At 42.8% G+C, this 17,851-nt stretch overlaps 1 protein-coding gene across 2 annotated transcripts in view; it reads left to right on the top strand.

The window, feature by feature from the left end:
* CHN2 (chimerin 2) overlaps nt 1-17,851 on the top strand; it is a 317,173-nt gene that overhangs the window by 37,049 nt on the left and 262,273 nt on the right. Inside the window, exons 1-3 of one of the 2 annotated variants that reach the window (XM_054494680.2) lie at nt 5,956-6,021; nt 6,483-6,592; nt 16,820-16,934. The exons of the other annotated variant lie outside the window; for it this stretch is intronic. Coding sequence (XP_054350655.1) covers nt 16,883-16,934 — 52 coding nt within the window. The 5' untranslated portion in view covers nt 5,956-6,021; nt 6,483-6,592; nt 16,820-16,882. Of the gene's footprint in view, nt 1-5,955; nt 6,022-6,482; nt 6,593-16,819; nt 16,935-17,851 lie in introns of those variants that run through there. 2 annotated transcript variants of the gene reach the window in all.

Below are 17,851 nucleotides of genomic sequence, written 5' to 3'. Positions count from 1 at the left end.
ACTGCCACGGTACTCTGCAGCCACAGCAAACAGGTTATGTGTTAGCAGAAGAACTGGGAGAGTGTGGTGAAATGAGCAAAAATTCATCACCAGTAGGAGAAAAGGTGTGTGTTTTGGAGGAGGAGGATGTTCAATGGCATCATTTTTGTATCAAAGGACAGTATTATCTACATACCTGTCTTTACTGCAGTATGCATAGCCAGCCCATCGCCACCTTGTGTGCTGTGCCATTTATTTCCCCTCATCTGATGTACTGAGCTATTAAGCAACAACAACAAAGAGATATCTCCTTAATGGTAACATATTGTCCTCAGCAAAGCCCAAAGATTGCATAGGGGCACTGCTGTGGAAATATGAAAAAAAAATTAGTACTGCACTTTTGGGGGTAGATGTTTTCCAACTTATTTATTTTAGCCTTTTAGATGTTTCTTTTGGGACCAAATTATAGCTCTGATACTACCATTAGCACTTTAAATTATTGGTTACAGTGTATAAGGGAAATACAAGCTGCTTCTTGAACATTCCATATTTTTAGTTAAACAGGGTGTTTCCTTTTTTGGTTGTATGTTGCTTGTTGTTCATCCTTATCATCACATGTGATCATGATTCCTACCTGAACAGATCATCTTACTAATTGAGTGTCTGCAGATTGTTGCAGTTTAAGTATTTATTTTTATTTTCTCATAATCTTACAGAACTGGTCAATCACTTGAAGAGTAAACCACTTTTCCTTACACAAACAGCAACAACTTTTCCCTCCAGTGTCTTTGTTTTTGAATTGTAGAATTCCTGGTGATTGTGTTAGGAGCAGAAAGGGCACACTTTGACTACTGAGACCCTGGGCTATGGTTGAGAAAGGCCAGAGAGGAAATTCCTCTTTGGATTTGTAAACAGACTTGTAAACCTAGGACGTTTTATGAGGACTTCATTAGCAGACAGTAGATTCAGGACCCTGCTGTCATTTTTTATTATAGTCAGAATTAGAGTGAAATGAGACTTTAAAATAAAAATTTCTCTTTTCTTACTCTTTCTTTCAGTCTTCCTTTCAAAGCTATTTAAAAAAAATCCGTTGTACTTTCCTAACCTTTTCTCTAGTTTAGTGGCCAGCTCTTATTTTCATCTTGTCAGATTTCTTCTCATCCTTTTATGCCTACAGCCAGGAAGCCTCAGTAAATTACTCTCCTGGAGTCACAGCTGCTTTCTCCCTTTGAGAAACAATATTCTCTAGCTCTCCTTTTTCTTTTTCCTGTAGAGTTATATTCAACAGATACTATTTCCATGTCTAAGAAGCAGTCATCTTTGAATTTTGCAGATTTAATGTCATTCTGGTAGCTTCAAACTTGAAAACACGATGAGTGATCTGATATATTTATTTCCATCCAAGAATAGCGGTGCATCTTTTTCACAGTGTTGGGGCTTGGTTGAGGTCATTCCTTTCCATCTGAGCTGATCATGTATCCCATCGGTGTGCACTCGCATATTTTAGAGTTGTTGAATGCTCGTTGAATGCAGGGTACCATTAAATTTTGCAGGCTTCTTTCTGTTATTTATACTCCCTATGAAAACTTCGGTTATTTTTATGACAGACATTATTTTAAACGGACAGTGGTGACAATGACTATTCATTGATTATTTTCATTGAATTGTCCTCATGTGTACATATTATGGTCCAACCTTTTTAACATCCTTGTTATGACTTAATTTCCATTGTCCTTATTTAGCTTGAAAATTTACATTATTTCAAGGATTTATATTACTTTTGTTTACTTAATTAATGCCCCCTCTTGCTTTAAGTTTTCTCAATGTCATACTAGAGAACAAACTATTACAGGTTCAGAGCTCAGGTACCAGTGTCTGAGTGCCTGTGTTTAAACTGCACCTTGCCACCAAACTAGTTTTATGACCTGGGCAGGAAACACAGGCTCTTTGTGCCTCATTTCCTTTTCTCTGTAATAGTGATAATCATATCACCTAACTCCTAGGCTGTTTTATGATTAAATTAGTTAAGTCATGTAATATGCCTAGAATGGAGTGGCACACAGCAAATGCTCCACAATGGCAGCTATTGTCATCATTTTTTATTGTTGTCACCTGAAAAGTGAGGACCACATCAGAAAGTTTATCCTCAAAATCTCTTACAAAACCTCATACTAGAAGTGGGTGCTCAAAACAGGAGTGAAGTAACTGTGGTAGGTAGAAAAGTGCACTCCCACCCAAGATGTCGACTTCCACTTGGAACCTGTAAATATGTTAGGTTGTGTGGCTAGTGGGAATTAAGGTTGGAGATGGGCTTAAGGTTGCTCTCAGCTGGTCTTGAGATTAGAGAGATTATCCTGGATCTTCCTGTGGGCCTGATATATTCACAAGGGTCCTTTAAATGTGAAAGAGGGAGACAGAAGGGTCAGTTTCAGAAAAATGCAAAGTGAGAAAGACTCAATGGGCCATTGCTGGCCTTGAAGATGCAAGGAGACCACCAGCCCAGGACTGCTGGCAGCCTGTAGAAGCTGGAAAAGGCCAAGAAATGGATTCTCTTTTCCCTAGAATGCAGCCCTGCCAACACCTTGATTTTACCTTGAACCATTTCAGACTTCAGACCTCCAGAACTGTTGTATAATAAATTTGTGTTATTTTAAGCAACCAAGTTTATGGTAATTTGTTACCGCAGCAATAAGAAACTGATATAGTGACCAACTGAGTGAATGAAAAGATTAGTTGTTTGAGATCATGACACTAAAAAAGGGCAGATTTTCATTATGGTAATGACGTAATGTCTGGTACCATTTCTTAAAGCAGCAGGTTCTAAACCTTCCTCGATCAGACTCATTCTTTTAAAATAATTCAGTGCACAAAATCATAAAATTTAATGGGGCCCATAAACCTCACTGAAGCCCTCCATTGGCCCCAGGTTATAACTCTTTAAGTTTGCATGGGATTTTTAAAGGCTCAGTCAGTGGTGAGGTTTTAATGGGAAGCATAGGAACTTTCTGGAGAGAGCGATCTTATGCTTTGAAGTTCTAAGTAAATGAAGGCTTTGTGAATGCTCATCAAAGCTACATGGTAATTTAGAGATCTGTACCCCTTGTTGTTCAGTCAAATTGAAACTTCAAAATTTTATTTTCCATTTCTCATCTACTGTGGCAATGTCATGTCCCAAGTCACATGAGCCTTCCGTACTCACCACTTTTAAGAAAGATTTTGCACCATTAGAATAATTAAGTTGGTGTTCTAAAAAGTGATTTGAAAGCTAAAGTAGCATTAGCATGATGGTTATTTTTAATAAGCCTTTTCCCAAGGTCTCATTTGTTTTAGAGCTGTCATGAAAATAGGTTTTTATCTCTGTATCAGGAAGTGCTAACATTTAGAGGAGATAGCATAGGAGGGGGTATGCCGTCTACTGGTACAATTTTATTAATTCATTTAGTAAGTATTGATCTAAGGCCCACTTAGTTCCAGGCATGGTATTAGGGATGAGAGATGCCAATGATAGAGAACCTGCATGTAGTTTTAGTCCTCAAGGCACTTATAGTCTTATTCTGATCTTTGTTAAAAAGCAAATACCCATGCATCCGACAAAGGTCTAATATCCAGAATCTATGGAACTTAAACAAACAAGCAAAAAAAACCAAACAACCCCATTTAAAAAAATGGGCAAAGGACATGAGTAGACACTTCTCAAAAGAAGACATACACACAGCCAACAAGCATATGAAGAAATGCTCAACGTCACAAACCATTAGAGAAATATAAATCAAAACCACAATGAGATACCATCTCACACCAGTCAGAATGGCTGTTATTAAAAAGTCAAAAAAACAAGAGATGCTTGTGAGGTATGAAGAAAAGGGAACACATACACTGCTGATGGGAGTGTAAATGAGTTCAACTACTGTGGAAAACACTTTGAAGATTTCTCAAAGAACTTACTAATAAAACAGAACTACCATTTAACCAAGCAACCCTATGACTGGATATATACCCCAAAAAATATAAATCGTTCTACCATAAAGACACATGCAAGCACATATTCATCACAGTACTATTCACAATAGCAAAGACATGGAATCAACGTAGATGTCCATCAACAGCAAACTGGATAAAGAAAATGTAGTACATGTGCACCATGGAATACTATGTAGCCATAAAAAAAAAATGAAATCATGTCTTTTGCCGCAACATGGATGGAGCTGGAGGCCGTTATCATAAGTAAATTCATACAGGAACTGACAACCAAATACCGCATGTTCTCACTTATAAGTGGGAGCTAAACACTGCATACACATAGACACAAAGAAGAGAACAACAGGCACTGGGCCGGCTTGAAGGTGGAGGGTGGGAGGAGGATGAGGATTCAAAAACTACCTGTTGGGTACTATGCTCATTACATGGGTGACAAAATGATCTGTACACCAAACCCCCATGACACACAATTTATCCATGGAACAAACCTGTGCATGTATCCCCTGAGCCTAAAATGAAAGTTGGACAGGAAAAAATAAAAAGCAGATACCCCTTGGAGGTATGGTTTAAATGTTGCAGCCATTGTTTACTTTCTAGCAAATAGGTTTATCAGATCTTGTCTTGAAAATAAGCTTCCTTGGAGGAGAAAGGAGTTTAGAAGTACAAGGAGAGCCTGAGGGGAAGAGTGGAATTTCTGTGAGAAGATAAAAGGCATGATAAGAGTATACTGGGGCCAGTGAGTAATACCCTCACTTGTCTCTTGGATTTCTCCAATAATGGATCCTGACTATTCTTACAAGTTCCCCTAGAGAGTAATTGACAGTGAGGGTAGAGATCATCCCAGGCCTGGTTTGAAGCCCATCTTTGTGACTCAGTAAATGCATTGGTTGTCCTAGTGTGTCTGGCATTTCTTGCAGCCCTCTGCAAGGAACTTGCCGTGGCCATTTGCAAGTTTGCTCCTGTGCAGTCAGTGAAGAGCTACCACTACATGAGTTGTGATTTCACACACAACTTCAATATCTTCTCCCTTAGCCTGGACCGTAGAAGACCTAGGACATTCTCCAACTAGATTTGCTGAAGGACTGAACGTGGGAGTGAGATCAGAGACATGTATTGGTTTCTTGTTGCTGCTATTACAAATTACCTCAAATCTAATGGCTAACATAATACAAAGTTACCAGCTTGCACTTATGTAAGGTCAGAGTTCTCAAATGGGTTGGCAGGGCTCTGTTCCTTCTAAGGGCTCTAAGGGAGAATCAGTTTCCTTGCCTTTTCCAGCTTCTAAAGGCTGACCATATTCCTTGGCTCGTGGCCCCACATCACCCTCACCTCTGCTTCTGTCATCACTTCTCTTGACTCCTGCCTCCCTTTTATAAAGCCTCTTGTGATTACATTAGACTCACCCTGGTAATTCAAGATAATCATCCAACTCAAAATCCTTCATCACAGCTGCAGAGTCCCCTTTGCTGTGTAATGTAAGGTATTCAGAGGTTCCAGGGAAGAGGACATGGACATCTTTAGGGCCATTATTCTGCCTACCCCAAGGTGCCAAGGATGACAGCACCAAAACAGCTGAAGTGCTTTCTTTGCTAATGGCCTGCCAACCAACACCTAAGCTCCACCTAGTTTTTGGAGCTACACAAACCTTTATAACTCCAAGATGGCCCTTTTCCATTTTCCATTATAATGTACGAGATAGAAAATATTTCAATGTGATTAGAATTAGCAGTGTCTTATCTCACACTTGGCTCAGTGGGAAAAGTTGGTGGAAAGTGTTAGATTTCCAGGCTCTGTGCCTTGCCTTTGCAGGTCTGTAAATTCCTCATCAGATTCCTGACTGTTTCAGTAACTCCTCATCCCATGCCTTTTAAAGTGTGCTTCACACCGCGTATTTTTGGAGGAATATGACATACCTTTTCAACACGTGTTTGTCTAAAGCTATTCTGAAGATTTGTTTTATGTCTTCCTAGTTAGAAGTCATCACAAAACTTGATTATTTTTTCCAGATAACTTCAAAAGTCTGATGGAAAAGAGAAAGGAAAAAATTAAAAGCATCTCAATGGAGTAAGTGCCTTTGCCAGAAACTTCCCTGGGTTCCTTTCTGTCCAACATCTAACCTCTAGGCTAAAGCAGACAGGAAAGGGGGTTGCAAGGTTGAGCCTGGAGGCAGGAGATCAGCTCTGAGCCAGAAGATTAGGCAATAGAGCTGGAGGCCTCAGAGCCAGACAAACAGAAGTTCCAAAGCTAGAGAAATGAGAGATGCATATAGGAGACCAGTGGACAAAGGAGGGGTTGAATAATGCTTGGTGCAGAGTGGACAGCTCTTGCACATGAAAAATTCTAGCCATGGTGTCATCCTTTGTGCATGCTTCCAAGGGGCCAGGAGGTTTAAAAGGAGCAGAACTATCTTTTCTGCTGCACAGCACAGCATTGTGTTACGTGGTCCTGCAAGTCTCTGTCACTCCATCATCTGAATCTGTGTCACACGCTCATACTTTAATATGTATTCTTTTTTTTTTTTTAAGAAGGAGTGTCACTCTGTCACCCAGTGGTACGATCTCGGCTCACTGCAACCTCCACCTCCCGGGTTCAAGCGATTTGCCTGCCTCAGCCTCCCAAGTAGCTGGGACTACAGGTGTGTGTCACCACGCCCGGCTAATATTTTTGTATTTTTAGTAAAGATGGGGTTTCACTGTGTTAGCCAGGATGGTCTTGATCTCCTGACCTCAGGATCCACCCGCCTTGGCCTCCCAAAGTGCTGGGATTACAGGCGTGAGCCACCGCACCCGCCCTTATGTATTCTTTATGAAATTAAAACTTCAGGTCTATTATGTGTACTATCCCCTAATTTCATGCCATCAGGCAGACCACTAAATACTTTTGCATGGGGAATGATCATATGGAAGTATGATCTTTAAAAATAGCTTGTAGAAATAATATGTATTTATTCATTTATTTAACATATATTGATCATGAGCCATGTGCCATGGATTCTTCTAGGCACCGAGGGTATGGTAGTTAACAAGACACAAACGTATTGAGGATTGTCTTTAAGGCGCTTATATTCTAGCTGAGAGTTACAACAACAACAACAAAAATAGGTACAATTTAGAGAAGAAAAAAATGGGGCAAAAATGAGGATATAAAGTATTAATAAGAAGGGCTGAATTTGAGATAGGATGATCAGGGAGGGCCTTCCCAAGGTGGGGACTTTTTAGCAAAGCCTAAATTAAATGAGGGGACTGGTTAGTGGATATCTGGGGAAAGAACATACTAGGTAGGGGAAGAGCCAGGACAAAGACTCTGAGGTGGGAGCATGCCTGGGGTGTTCAAAGAACAGCAAGAGAGCCAGAGTGGCTGGAGCAAATGAGCAAGGCGGGGCAGTAGTAAGAAGGAGGTTGGCATGTGTGAGGAGAGCGTGGTTCATAGATCTTAGGAGATCGTGTAGGTCACAGCAGAGGCTCTGTCACTCTGAGTGCATGGGTCATCACTGGAAGCTGCTGAACTGGCAATGATGTGACCTGACTTTTATTTTCATACGATCGGTCTGGCCTCTGTATGGAGAAGGGACTACAGGAGGCAAGGGCAGAATTAGGTGCAGCATTTAGGGGACTGTTCCAATAATCTAAAAGGGAGATGATTGCTCAGGCCAGAGTGATGGCAGTGGGAGTGACATATGCTTGAATTTTGAGGGGTTTGAAGGTAGAGCTAGAACAGGATTTGCTGACTGTCTGGACATGGGGGTGAGAGCATGTGGAATCAGGAATAATCTTAAAGTTGTTGACATGAGCAACTGAAGAATGAATAGAGGTGCCATTAACTGAGATGGAAAAGATGTTAGGAGAAGCAGGTTTGGGGAAATAATCTATAGTTCCACTGGGACATGTTCAGTTTGATATGCCCATTAGACGTGTCAAATAGGCGGTTGGATAAACAGATCTGGGATTCAGAAAAGACGTGCTGGCTGGAGATATGAAATTTTACATACACACACCCCTCAACAAGCCATCCACTGTCACACTTTCTAAAAAATCTGTCACATTAATTCTAGCCTTCATTCAACTCTACCTTTCGTATCACCTCCCTACCTTGGCCTAAGTCTCAAAATTTTTACAAAAAGCTCTTGTCCCATTGGTTCAGGACTTCTTCCCACATTCTGATCTGATTCCTCCAGATCACATGTCCTGGCCTCAGTACTTGGATTCTCTTGCTGAGCCTGGCCTGGGAGTTGCAAACTCCTTTGCATAGTGCTCAGAGAGTTGAAGTAATTCAGTGAGGTGGGGAGTTTGGGCAACTGCAGAGCACACGCCCCACCTAAAGAGGGCAGCACTGGTCCCCTCCCACAAAGTGCTCTTATCAGGGAGAGGGACCTATTGTTGCCTGTTCTTCTAGTTAAGCTAGAAATCTAGATTTTTTTTAAAAAATGCATAATCTGCTAATTTTTAGACATTGGCAACTAACTCAAACATTTTTTCAAGACCCTGTGAGCCAAACAAAATATATCTGGGGCCAGATCCAGCCCATAGGCAGCCACCCTTTTACCAATGATGATCCCACTGGATGGGCTGACTGGCTGGCTTTGGCGTTTGGCCCTTGGATGGAGCCAATTGAGGTATCCCCCTTGGGCTTCCCTAGTGCAGGCTGAGGCCATGAACCACCGCACCCTAGGAAGGCTCCTGGGGTACGCTGTCCCCGAGCCTGACTCCCAAGGACCTGCTTCTCTGAAAAGGAGGATGAGGTGCCTTCCCCGGGAGCTGTTTGAAGAGCATTTGGTCCCCTTTCCCCTTCACCCCTTCCCTCCAGTGTTGTATGTCGCTTCAAAAGCAGAATGAGTATTGACTCCATCTCTTAGGTGAGACAGGTAGGGGCTATTGAATCAGCACATCTGACATCTGTCTTAAATGCTTGATGGTGAAAAAGATTGCAGAATCGTAGCTGGATGACAGTCTGAGGCAGAAAGCTAGTCTTGGGCAGGTAGAAGAAACTATATATTTTTTCAACAATTATTTATTGAATACCTGCTAGGGACCAGTTATTTTACTATGTGCTGTGTGTACAGAAAAAAAGATAAAATGCCATCTACTCCTATGAGATTCACAGCCTCTTGGAGGAGACAAATATGAAAAGAAACAAATCATAGCATCACGAAAAGAACCACAGGCCAGCAATGCCACAGATGCCACAGACCAAAGATGAGGGTGGGGGGTGGTGGGGAGTGGGAGGGCTGTCAAACAAGGTGTTTTGGGAGCAGTGGTGTTGCAGGACTTTTTCTTTCTTCTTCTTTTTCTTCTTCTTCTTCGTCTTCGTCTTCTTCTTCTTCGTCGTCATCGTTGTCTTCTTCATCTTCTTCTTCTTCTTCTTCGTCTTCGTCTTCTTCTTCGTCTTCGTCTTCTTCTTCTTCATCTTCTCGAATCTCACTGTGTTACCCAGCCTGGAGTGCAGTGAGGCCATCTCAGCTCACTGCAACCTCCGCCTGCCAGGTTTAAGTGATTCTCCCACCTCAGCCTCCTGCACAGCTGGGATTACAGATGCATGCCACCACACCCAGCTAATTTTGGTATTTTTAGTAGAAACAGGGTTTCATCATGTTGGCCAGGCTGATCTTGAACTCCTGACCTCAAGTGATCCTCCCGCCTCGGCCTCCCAGAGTGCTGAGATTACAGGTGTGAGACACAGTGCCTGGCCTAGACTTTTTCTTAGTTCAGTCAGAGACAGGGTTCTTTGTCCCATGGCCATGAAAATTCAGGCTCACAGACAATTTGAATGGTGACTAAAACAGGGTTTTATTGGGTGAAAAGGAAGAAAAGGGGGAAACAGGGACTCTCACTAGGCCATAGTCCTTGCTAGAGTGCTTCCCACCTGGCCTTTGGAATCTCGATTTCCACATAGAAAGAGGAGGGGCCAAGCTCCTCCCCAGTGCAAACTGAGCAAACTTACCAAGGTTCCACCCCAGTGTGCATTCCTCCCAGTGCGCAGGCTGGTTAGAGAGTCTCTGGGGACCCCCTCCTGCCTGGCTGTCTCAGTGGTAGCTGAGCCAAGTTTTGGAAAATGAAAAGGAGCCTACCAGGCAGACCATGGGGGGAAAGCCTTCTAGAACATGGGGGCAGTTCAGGAACTCTGTAGTCTTAGTGAGAGTCACATTTGTCCTTAAAGGGTGAAGGAAAGGGCAAAACTGGGCAGGAGGGGAGGGAGAGAGGGTGGGAGAGAGTGCCAGGTAGTAGGTCCTGAAGGAACTTGTCCAGGAGGAGGAAAGATGGCCTCACAGTTTCCCATGTGCTAGATGGACTAGTGGCAAACTAGAGGGCTGAGTGGCAAACATAATTTTAGTTTGAGAGGTAAACAAACAAATAAACAAAAATCTCTTCTCCCAAAATTTATGCCAAGAGGAGAGCCACCATCCACCTAGGCAACTTAAGAAGAAAGTTTGATGTAATCTTCATTAATTACCTAGAGATCTCATGCTATGCATATAAGATATGGAACATAATAATAATATCAGACACTTCCATGGTGTTTACCATGTGCGAGGCATTGTCCCAAGGGCCCTATACACAGGTGCATTTGTAGAACTCATTTAATTCTCACAACCGTCCTATGGTTGTGTAACTAATCTATTTCTCTTTGTAGTTAAGGGACTTGCCCAAATGTCATATAGCTTATAAGTGACAGAAACAGGCATGGAACCTAGGCAGGCTGCCTCTAAAGGACATATATCTATTTCTACCATGTCACAGTCCTCACTGAAGGCTTTGGAAGGCAGATAGCAAACCTCCAGCAACCAGAGACCGTGCTGCTGTGTCTGTATAAAACTATCTCTCTGGCATTGTTGAGAGTAAAAATTGAAAGTGCCAATCACCAGAGACCCCGCCTTAATTCAAAGGGCAATGGGAGCTGCACATTTAACTGTGGCTGCCCTCTGCATACTGCTGGCTGTGATGTCAACACTGTGTTTATATGAAATCCTTCAGCCAATGGCAGCATCTTTAAGGCATCAGCCGTTTGCTTGCAGAATGGGCCTCTCAGTTTTTTACGCATTTTTTTTTTCATTCTAGAACTGGGTTCAGGTGGATAGGCTCTAAATAGAATACCATGCCAATGCCAATTATATTCAGAAAGTATTGCAATTTCTCTTTGATGCTTATTTACATTAATTAAGAGCAAACTTAGATAAAGAAGGGTACAAGTTTAAATGCTAAAATCCTGAAGTGAGATACTTTATAGTCTGGAAAAATATACAGAACTGACTTTCCTTCTGGAAAAAAAAAAAAGGACAGGAAAAAAAGTGAAAGATTCAGATGACATTTCTATGAGGAAAGTGGTAATTGTGATTCTCAGGGTGAATGCTTGTCTTTTTATTTCATGACAACTTTTTTTTTCTGGAAATGAGCTTTAAACTTTCCACACATGTTAAAAAATATTCTCACATGCAGGGAAACAGATTAATTTTATTAATACCTTAATTATTTATATAATTAACAAGCAAGCATACAAATAAATATCACTGAGGGAGATATTTGTGAAATTTTTTAATGGACATATTTTGTGTTTTCTGTGAGCTGGCTTAGTTCTATTAGAATTCTATTTTAATCTAATCAGTTAATTACTAAGTTGTAAATATGGCATGGGGAGGATTTTACTTTTCAAAAAATGGGACTCAATTTTTTTAATGTTATGGGAAAACTCCAAGAACAAAAAAAGCAACCTTTTAAAAATATGCGACTTCTTTTGTTTTTATGTCTCATTTTTCATAGAACAATTCTATTCCTGGCATTTTCCACCCAATTTGAGACCATCATAGTCCACTGAATATAGGTACCCTTCACTTTGGGTCACAAATGTAATCCTGAAAAATTGTAGACCAGTCAGCGTTTTCTAAGTTGAATCATCTAAACTTCATGCACTCTTTTTTTCCAAGGGGATTCTATGGGAAGTCCTTTGGGGAAATGAATAAAACCATTTATATGACAATATCTTCACTTGCCTATTTTTATATTCAGATTTTAATCTACCAGTTTATTATAAAGTAGGGAGTTTATAATAGTTTATTATAATTTTACTTTGTATATGTTGTACAGATTTTGAATGAGAAGGATCTTAAAATACTCCAGAAGTTTTTTTGCAAAATATTTGCAGGTAGGTGCTCATCACTGATTGGGGTGGGACAAATTAGAAGAGACAGACAAGGAGAGTTTCACCAAGCCTCAAGGCTACAGAGGGAAAGAGAATCCAAAATTCCCACATTCGTTGTTAGCGTTCTTGCCAGTATATCCTTTCAATGTTGAATACATAATTTAAATAAGTCTGAAGTTAATTACAGTTGATCTCCATCACAACTCTATTTTTAGATGTCAAAGTGCACTCAAGTCAAACTACCAGTCAAGATCTTGCCGATCTGAACATTCAGTGCCTCTCTTTTTAAAAAGAAGTTGCCCCTGTAACAGCACACTGGATTGTTCTATTGTTAACACTAAGGAGGGAACTTCCTGATTTTTTTCTTCATTTTTATTTAGTGGTTTCTGAACTAAAAAGGAAACATTGAATGGTGCTTAGTTTTAAGTCTGTGGGTTAATGCATTATTTTCTTTCCCCACACCCACTTTCCCCTTTCCTCATCATTATCTTAAGTGATGTGTTTACTTGTTGATGCTCTTGGGCTGTCATTTCCGAGTCTGGGATTTCCCCTTCTGCTTTTCAGTTGTAATTTTGATGAGCAGACAAGGTGGTGTAGAGAACAGATAGAGGTGACCCTGGGTAACCCCTCTCATTGGCTGGTGACAGAATGTCTAAGACCATGAAGGATACAGTTCACCTCCCACACAGAGGGATGCACCAACCAAGTTACTCTTGTAAGTGACTGAGTCCTCCATCAGTCATTTCTGCTCTTCTCTGTGGGAATTTCAAAGCAAGCATTTTTGTATTAAGGTAGCAAGGTGAGGGCTTCAAGGCTGATAGATTTCACCTCTAGGGGCAGCGCCGACTATCGGCAGATACTGAAGCTCTGCATTGAGGATGGTGAGGCTGGACCTGCACCACCAGGAAGGAGCCCCGATCGATTAGAAATGTCTGCTTTGGGTGCACGCCATATGTTGTCATCTCCCTGGTACTACATGCACACCATATATTGTCATCTCCCTGGCATGGAGCTTACAGATCTTGACTGGTAATCAGGAAACTGGGGTTTTCATCCCAATTCTGCCATAATGACCAGTTTAACATTGAGCAAGTTAAATTCCCTTGCTTTGGTTTCCTGGTCTTTTAAGGAGGTGTGAACTCTCCCTCTATATAAATCTTCTAGACCTCAAACTCTGTGATCCCAGGCCCCATCACTTGTGGCTGTCCATTGTTCATGAGATAAGTACTGAATCTTCATCTTGGTCTTTAGTTCTCTCTCAGTCTGACCTTACACTACTTTTCGGGCCGTGTCTTCAATTTCTTATTCATACTGGCCAGGCCAGATTGCCTATGGTTTCTTGAACGTGCCACACACTTTCCTGTATTGATTTCTTCAGTAAGGTCTCTACCTGCAATGCCTTCTGTCTTTCCCTCTTCTCTGCTTATTAAAATCCTACCTATTTTTTATTAAGACTCTGAGCCTCATAGAATTTCTTCTTTATGGGAACTTTATTACTTTACTATTTATTACAGTTGACTGTGGATTTTTCAAGCGGTCCTTAACTAATCTGTAAATTCAAGGTGGATAGGATCTGTGTTTCAAGCATCCAGTGTCCATGGACTCTCTTCAATGTCTAATCAGGCTAACAAAAGGTAGTGAACATTTCTTTAAAGAGGAAAACAGAAACCAAGGAACAATGATAGAATTAAAGTGGCAAGAAGATACATTTAAGTCAGCACATACTTAGTATCTTTTGAATTTGGGCAAAACAAGGTGGTAGGTACTTCAGTGGGGACAAGTAAGAGTAAGAAATAGTCTGTTTTCAAGGAGCTTATAACATAATAATGATAATGATAATATCTTCCATTTATTTTATGCATTTTTAACCACACCCTTTACGTGCATTATGCATTCCTAGAACAACTCTGCAAGGTATTATCATCACTATTTTACCAGTAACAAAGATGTAGCCCACAGAATTTAAGGGATTTGCCCAAAGCCACACAGCCCAGCCGGTACATGGATGCCTAGCTTGAGAACCTGAGCTAATTACAGGACTGACATTGCCTCCCTGGTGGGGACTGTATGACAAGGACTAGCAGTACCCTGTGCACACACTCACTACTTTCACATTTCCACGCCTTTACTCCGCTCTTCAGGCCACTTGGAACACTTCTCTTCCACACCTCTCAGCTTGTGGAAATGCTTCCCATGCTTCAAATACATCTTGGATATCTCCTTGTCGAAGCCTTTGCTGCTGGGCTCCTGATAAGGAGGGGCTCTGTGCCCATACGCAAAATGAATGCATTAATGCCAACTTCATCTTCTTTTCCATTAGGAAGGCTCTAAGGGTGAGGTAAGGATATCTAATAAAACGTGACGAGGGAATTTTGTTTCATTCAACAAACATCCGTGGAGTACTTGGCAAAGTCTTGGTAACATACCAAGGAAGTTGTGTTACCAAGAGGAAGACCCCTAGTGTAAAACAACTTTCCCCTGCTTTCTAAAAGAGGCTGTGGCAACACCCATGATGACATCAACCTGTGGAATTTATGCTGCCTGGAGAGAATTACTTCTTGTCTCAGGCAGAACCAGAGAGGTTCCCAGAGATCTCTTGTCTCTTTCCTGGTCCTGGTCCGCGTGGCTGGGAGGGTTGGGGTTAGGTGGGCACTGATGTGGAGTGGACAGTCTCAGAGGGACTTGTTTGCTGGTAGTTGCTAAACCAGAATAGGCTTCTGGAAGACCATCAGAACTTCTTCCCTCCTTGTTTCCAAGGAGTGAAGGGTCAAAGTAAAGCCATTATTGGCATAGTTTCTATTCATTGATCTTCCTGTTAGTAAGTGATGAGTTTGATGTGTGATCCATATGGCTCACAGGGGCCATTGAGCACCTGCTTGCAGGTGCTGTGGAGTCAAAGATAAACAAGGCACGTCCATGGCTGAAAGGTAGCTCACATAACTTAAGTACATGTCTTAGTCCATTCAGACTGCTATAACAGAATACCCTAAACTAGGTGGCTTATAAACAACAGAAATTTACTTCTCACAGTTCTGGAGGCCGGGAAGGCCAAGATCAGGGCACCTGCAGATTTAGTGTCTGGTGAGAGCGTTCTTCCTCATAGATGGTGCCTTTTCACTGTGCCCACACATGGTGGAAGGGATGAGGGAGCTCTCTGGGGCTGCTTTTATAGGCACTAATCCTGTCATGAAGGGCCAGCCCTCATGACCTAAACACCTTACAAGGGCCCCGTCTCCTAATACTATTACCTTGGGGGTTAGGATTTGGCAGAGACACAAACACTCAGTCCATAGCAGTGTAGAGTGGTAGGCATCATGTGGGGGTCATAATGGAGGTGTGTACCTTGTATTGTATGAGATCAGAGGAGGCTGTAGGGGCTGTTGAGCCTGGGAGTGTCAGAGTATTTCACGGAAGTGGTGGCATCTTTGCCTGGATTTGAAAGATGGATGGGATTTCACTAGGCTGAGAAGGAGGGATAGGAGGGCACTCCAGGAAGAGGGAACAGCAAGTGCAGAGATAAGAATAGGGAGAGCAATTTGGCATCTGGAGCTTGGGGACTGAGATCGGAGGCATAGTAAGAATCACAAATTTTGGATTTCTGTTTCAAATATTACTGATGTTTATGTGATCACACAGTGACCCAAGGTTGCCAGAACAGACATTTCCTCCCTGCCACATGTGTCACACAGGCCTGGCTGCCTCCTTTCACCCCTCTCTGGCACTCAGGGAAGTGGCTGCCCACACCCTCCACAGAATCAGGTGCCCATTTGCCCCAGGGCCACATGCTTCCCCCAGCCTTCTGCCCACAGCCCGCCTGACCCGCTTCCTGAGCTCAGCTTGCCAGAGACTGCCTCAGTGCCCCAGCATTGTGCAGTGTCTGTGCAGTGGCTAAGAAGGGGCCAGAATTTATTTGTTCTTTCCCCTTGCAAAGATTGTCAGCTCCTGGGTGACAGAAAACAAAACAAAATACACAAAAAAGCCTCACCGCCCCGGTGGTGCCTCATGAACCCTGCCCTTTCACAGCCAGCCTTGACCTTGGTGGTATCACCACCTGATCCACTGGGAAAGGAGCTGTTCTGTTATTTCCTCTGCCAGCTTTCTCTTTCCATGGCTTTGCTTTCCAATTAAAAATACAACAAAGCAAAACAAAAATCACGCAACCCCAAAATCCTCTCTGCTCTTTATCCTCAGGTGGTCAGTGTTTATACTGTTTTTTATTTTAGTTGAGTCATCATTTTTATAGAAACAGCATCATTGCATGTGAAACCATGTGCTTTCTCTGCCTTGTTCAGGCAGTGATGCCTGAGTAGGCCAGTCCACCATGTCTGTAAGAGCAGAGCTCAGAGACCAACCAGCTGGCAGTCGGTTTGAGGAGGGCTGGAGTGCGTCTGGGGCTTGGAAAGCAGGCCCTGTCCCTTGCAGCGAAGCACAGACATTAGATGTGATCTGACTATGTTGCAGGTGATGGGAACAAGTCTGGCCAGGCAGCTGAAAGTGTGGGCCAGAGTGTCTGGAGAGAAAGTACTATAGTAGGCAGTGGTCCTAGCAGCTGGTGGCAATATCAGGAAGAAGTGACATGTGCTATCGGACCAGAGACCTGAGCTCTAGACTGGCAGCCACATGGGACACTGGGCTTTGCAGTCAGACCTGCCTTCAGCCTGCTCCCTTGACAACCCGTGACCCTAGTCTGCCTCCAGCTCCTTAACCAAGTCTCCCACCCTGTTGTCTGCAGCTTTCAGTTCTTCCTCTTCACTTCTGCTGTTGTGACGTCAGTTTGGGCCCTGCGTCTCCCCGGATGGCCATGATCAACCTGCTGATGAATTCCCTGTCTGGAGTCTCCTCATCAGGTCTGCCTTTGGGCCACTGCCAGGTGTCATTTCCCAAAACACAGTTCTGGTCATGTCATTGCACTATCCACAGAGCTCTGGTGGTTCCCTCCCTCTTAAGCCTGGCATTTCAAGGCCTCAGACAGTCTTCTCTGCCTCTCTTGTGCTCTGAATATTTCCTGTAGATTCTTACTTTTTTCCCAGTGCTTCAAACCTGAACCCTCAGCAGAATCTACTGGGGAAATGAAACATACGATTCTCAGGCTCTACATTGAGAGACACACACCAGTAAGTTGGGTGCTGGAACCTGAATACTTCATGTTTTAAGCTCTGGCCATGTGACTCTGGAGATGAGCTGGGTTTAGAATCCTGTGTCTCTGTCATGCCATTCCTGTACCCTGTGTGCCCTCTCTCATCACCAGGCCTATCTGTTCTTCTTGTTCCAGATCAGTTGTTACTTCCTCTTGAGGAGTTCTGTGATTCCAGTAGTCAAAAACAAGTTCTTCTTTTGCCCCTGTTTTGGTCAGGGTTCTCTAGAGAGACAGACTCAATATGATAGCTAGCTAGCTGGGTAGCTATAGAGACAGGAGAGGTGATTTATTTGGGGGATTGGCTCATGTCGTTATAGAGGCCAAGAAGCCCCATGACAGCCCATCTGCAAGCTGGAGACTCTGGCATGCTGGTAGCATGGCTCAGTCCAAGTCCAAAGGCCTCTGAGCCAGGGATGCCGATGGCATAACTCTCAGTTTGAGGCCAAAGGCCTGAGAACCGGCGAGGCTGCTGGTGTAAGTTCTGGAGTCCAAAGGCCAGGGAGCCTGGGCTTGTTGTTCAAGGACAGGAGAGGAAGAGTGTGTCCCAGCTCCAGCAGACAGATGGACATATTCACCTTTTCTCTGTTTTTGTTCTTTCCAGACCCCCAGCTGGTTGGATGGTGCCTG

This window comes from Pongo pygmaeus, chromosome 6 (genome assembly GCF_028885625.2).
Source record: "Pongo pygmaeus isolate AG05252 chromosome 6, NHGRI_mPonPyg2-v2.0_pri, whole genome shotgun sequence".
NCBI classification, from domain to species: Eukaryota; Metazoa; Chordata; class Mammalia; order Primates; family Hominidae; genus Pongo; species Pongo pygmaeus.
The sequence above is the reverse complement of the archived record's forward strand: the minus strand, read 5'-3'. Positions and strand labels throughout refer to the sequence as shown.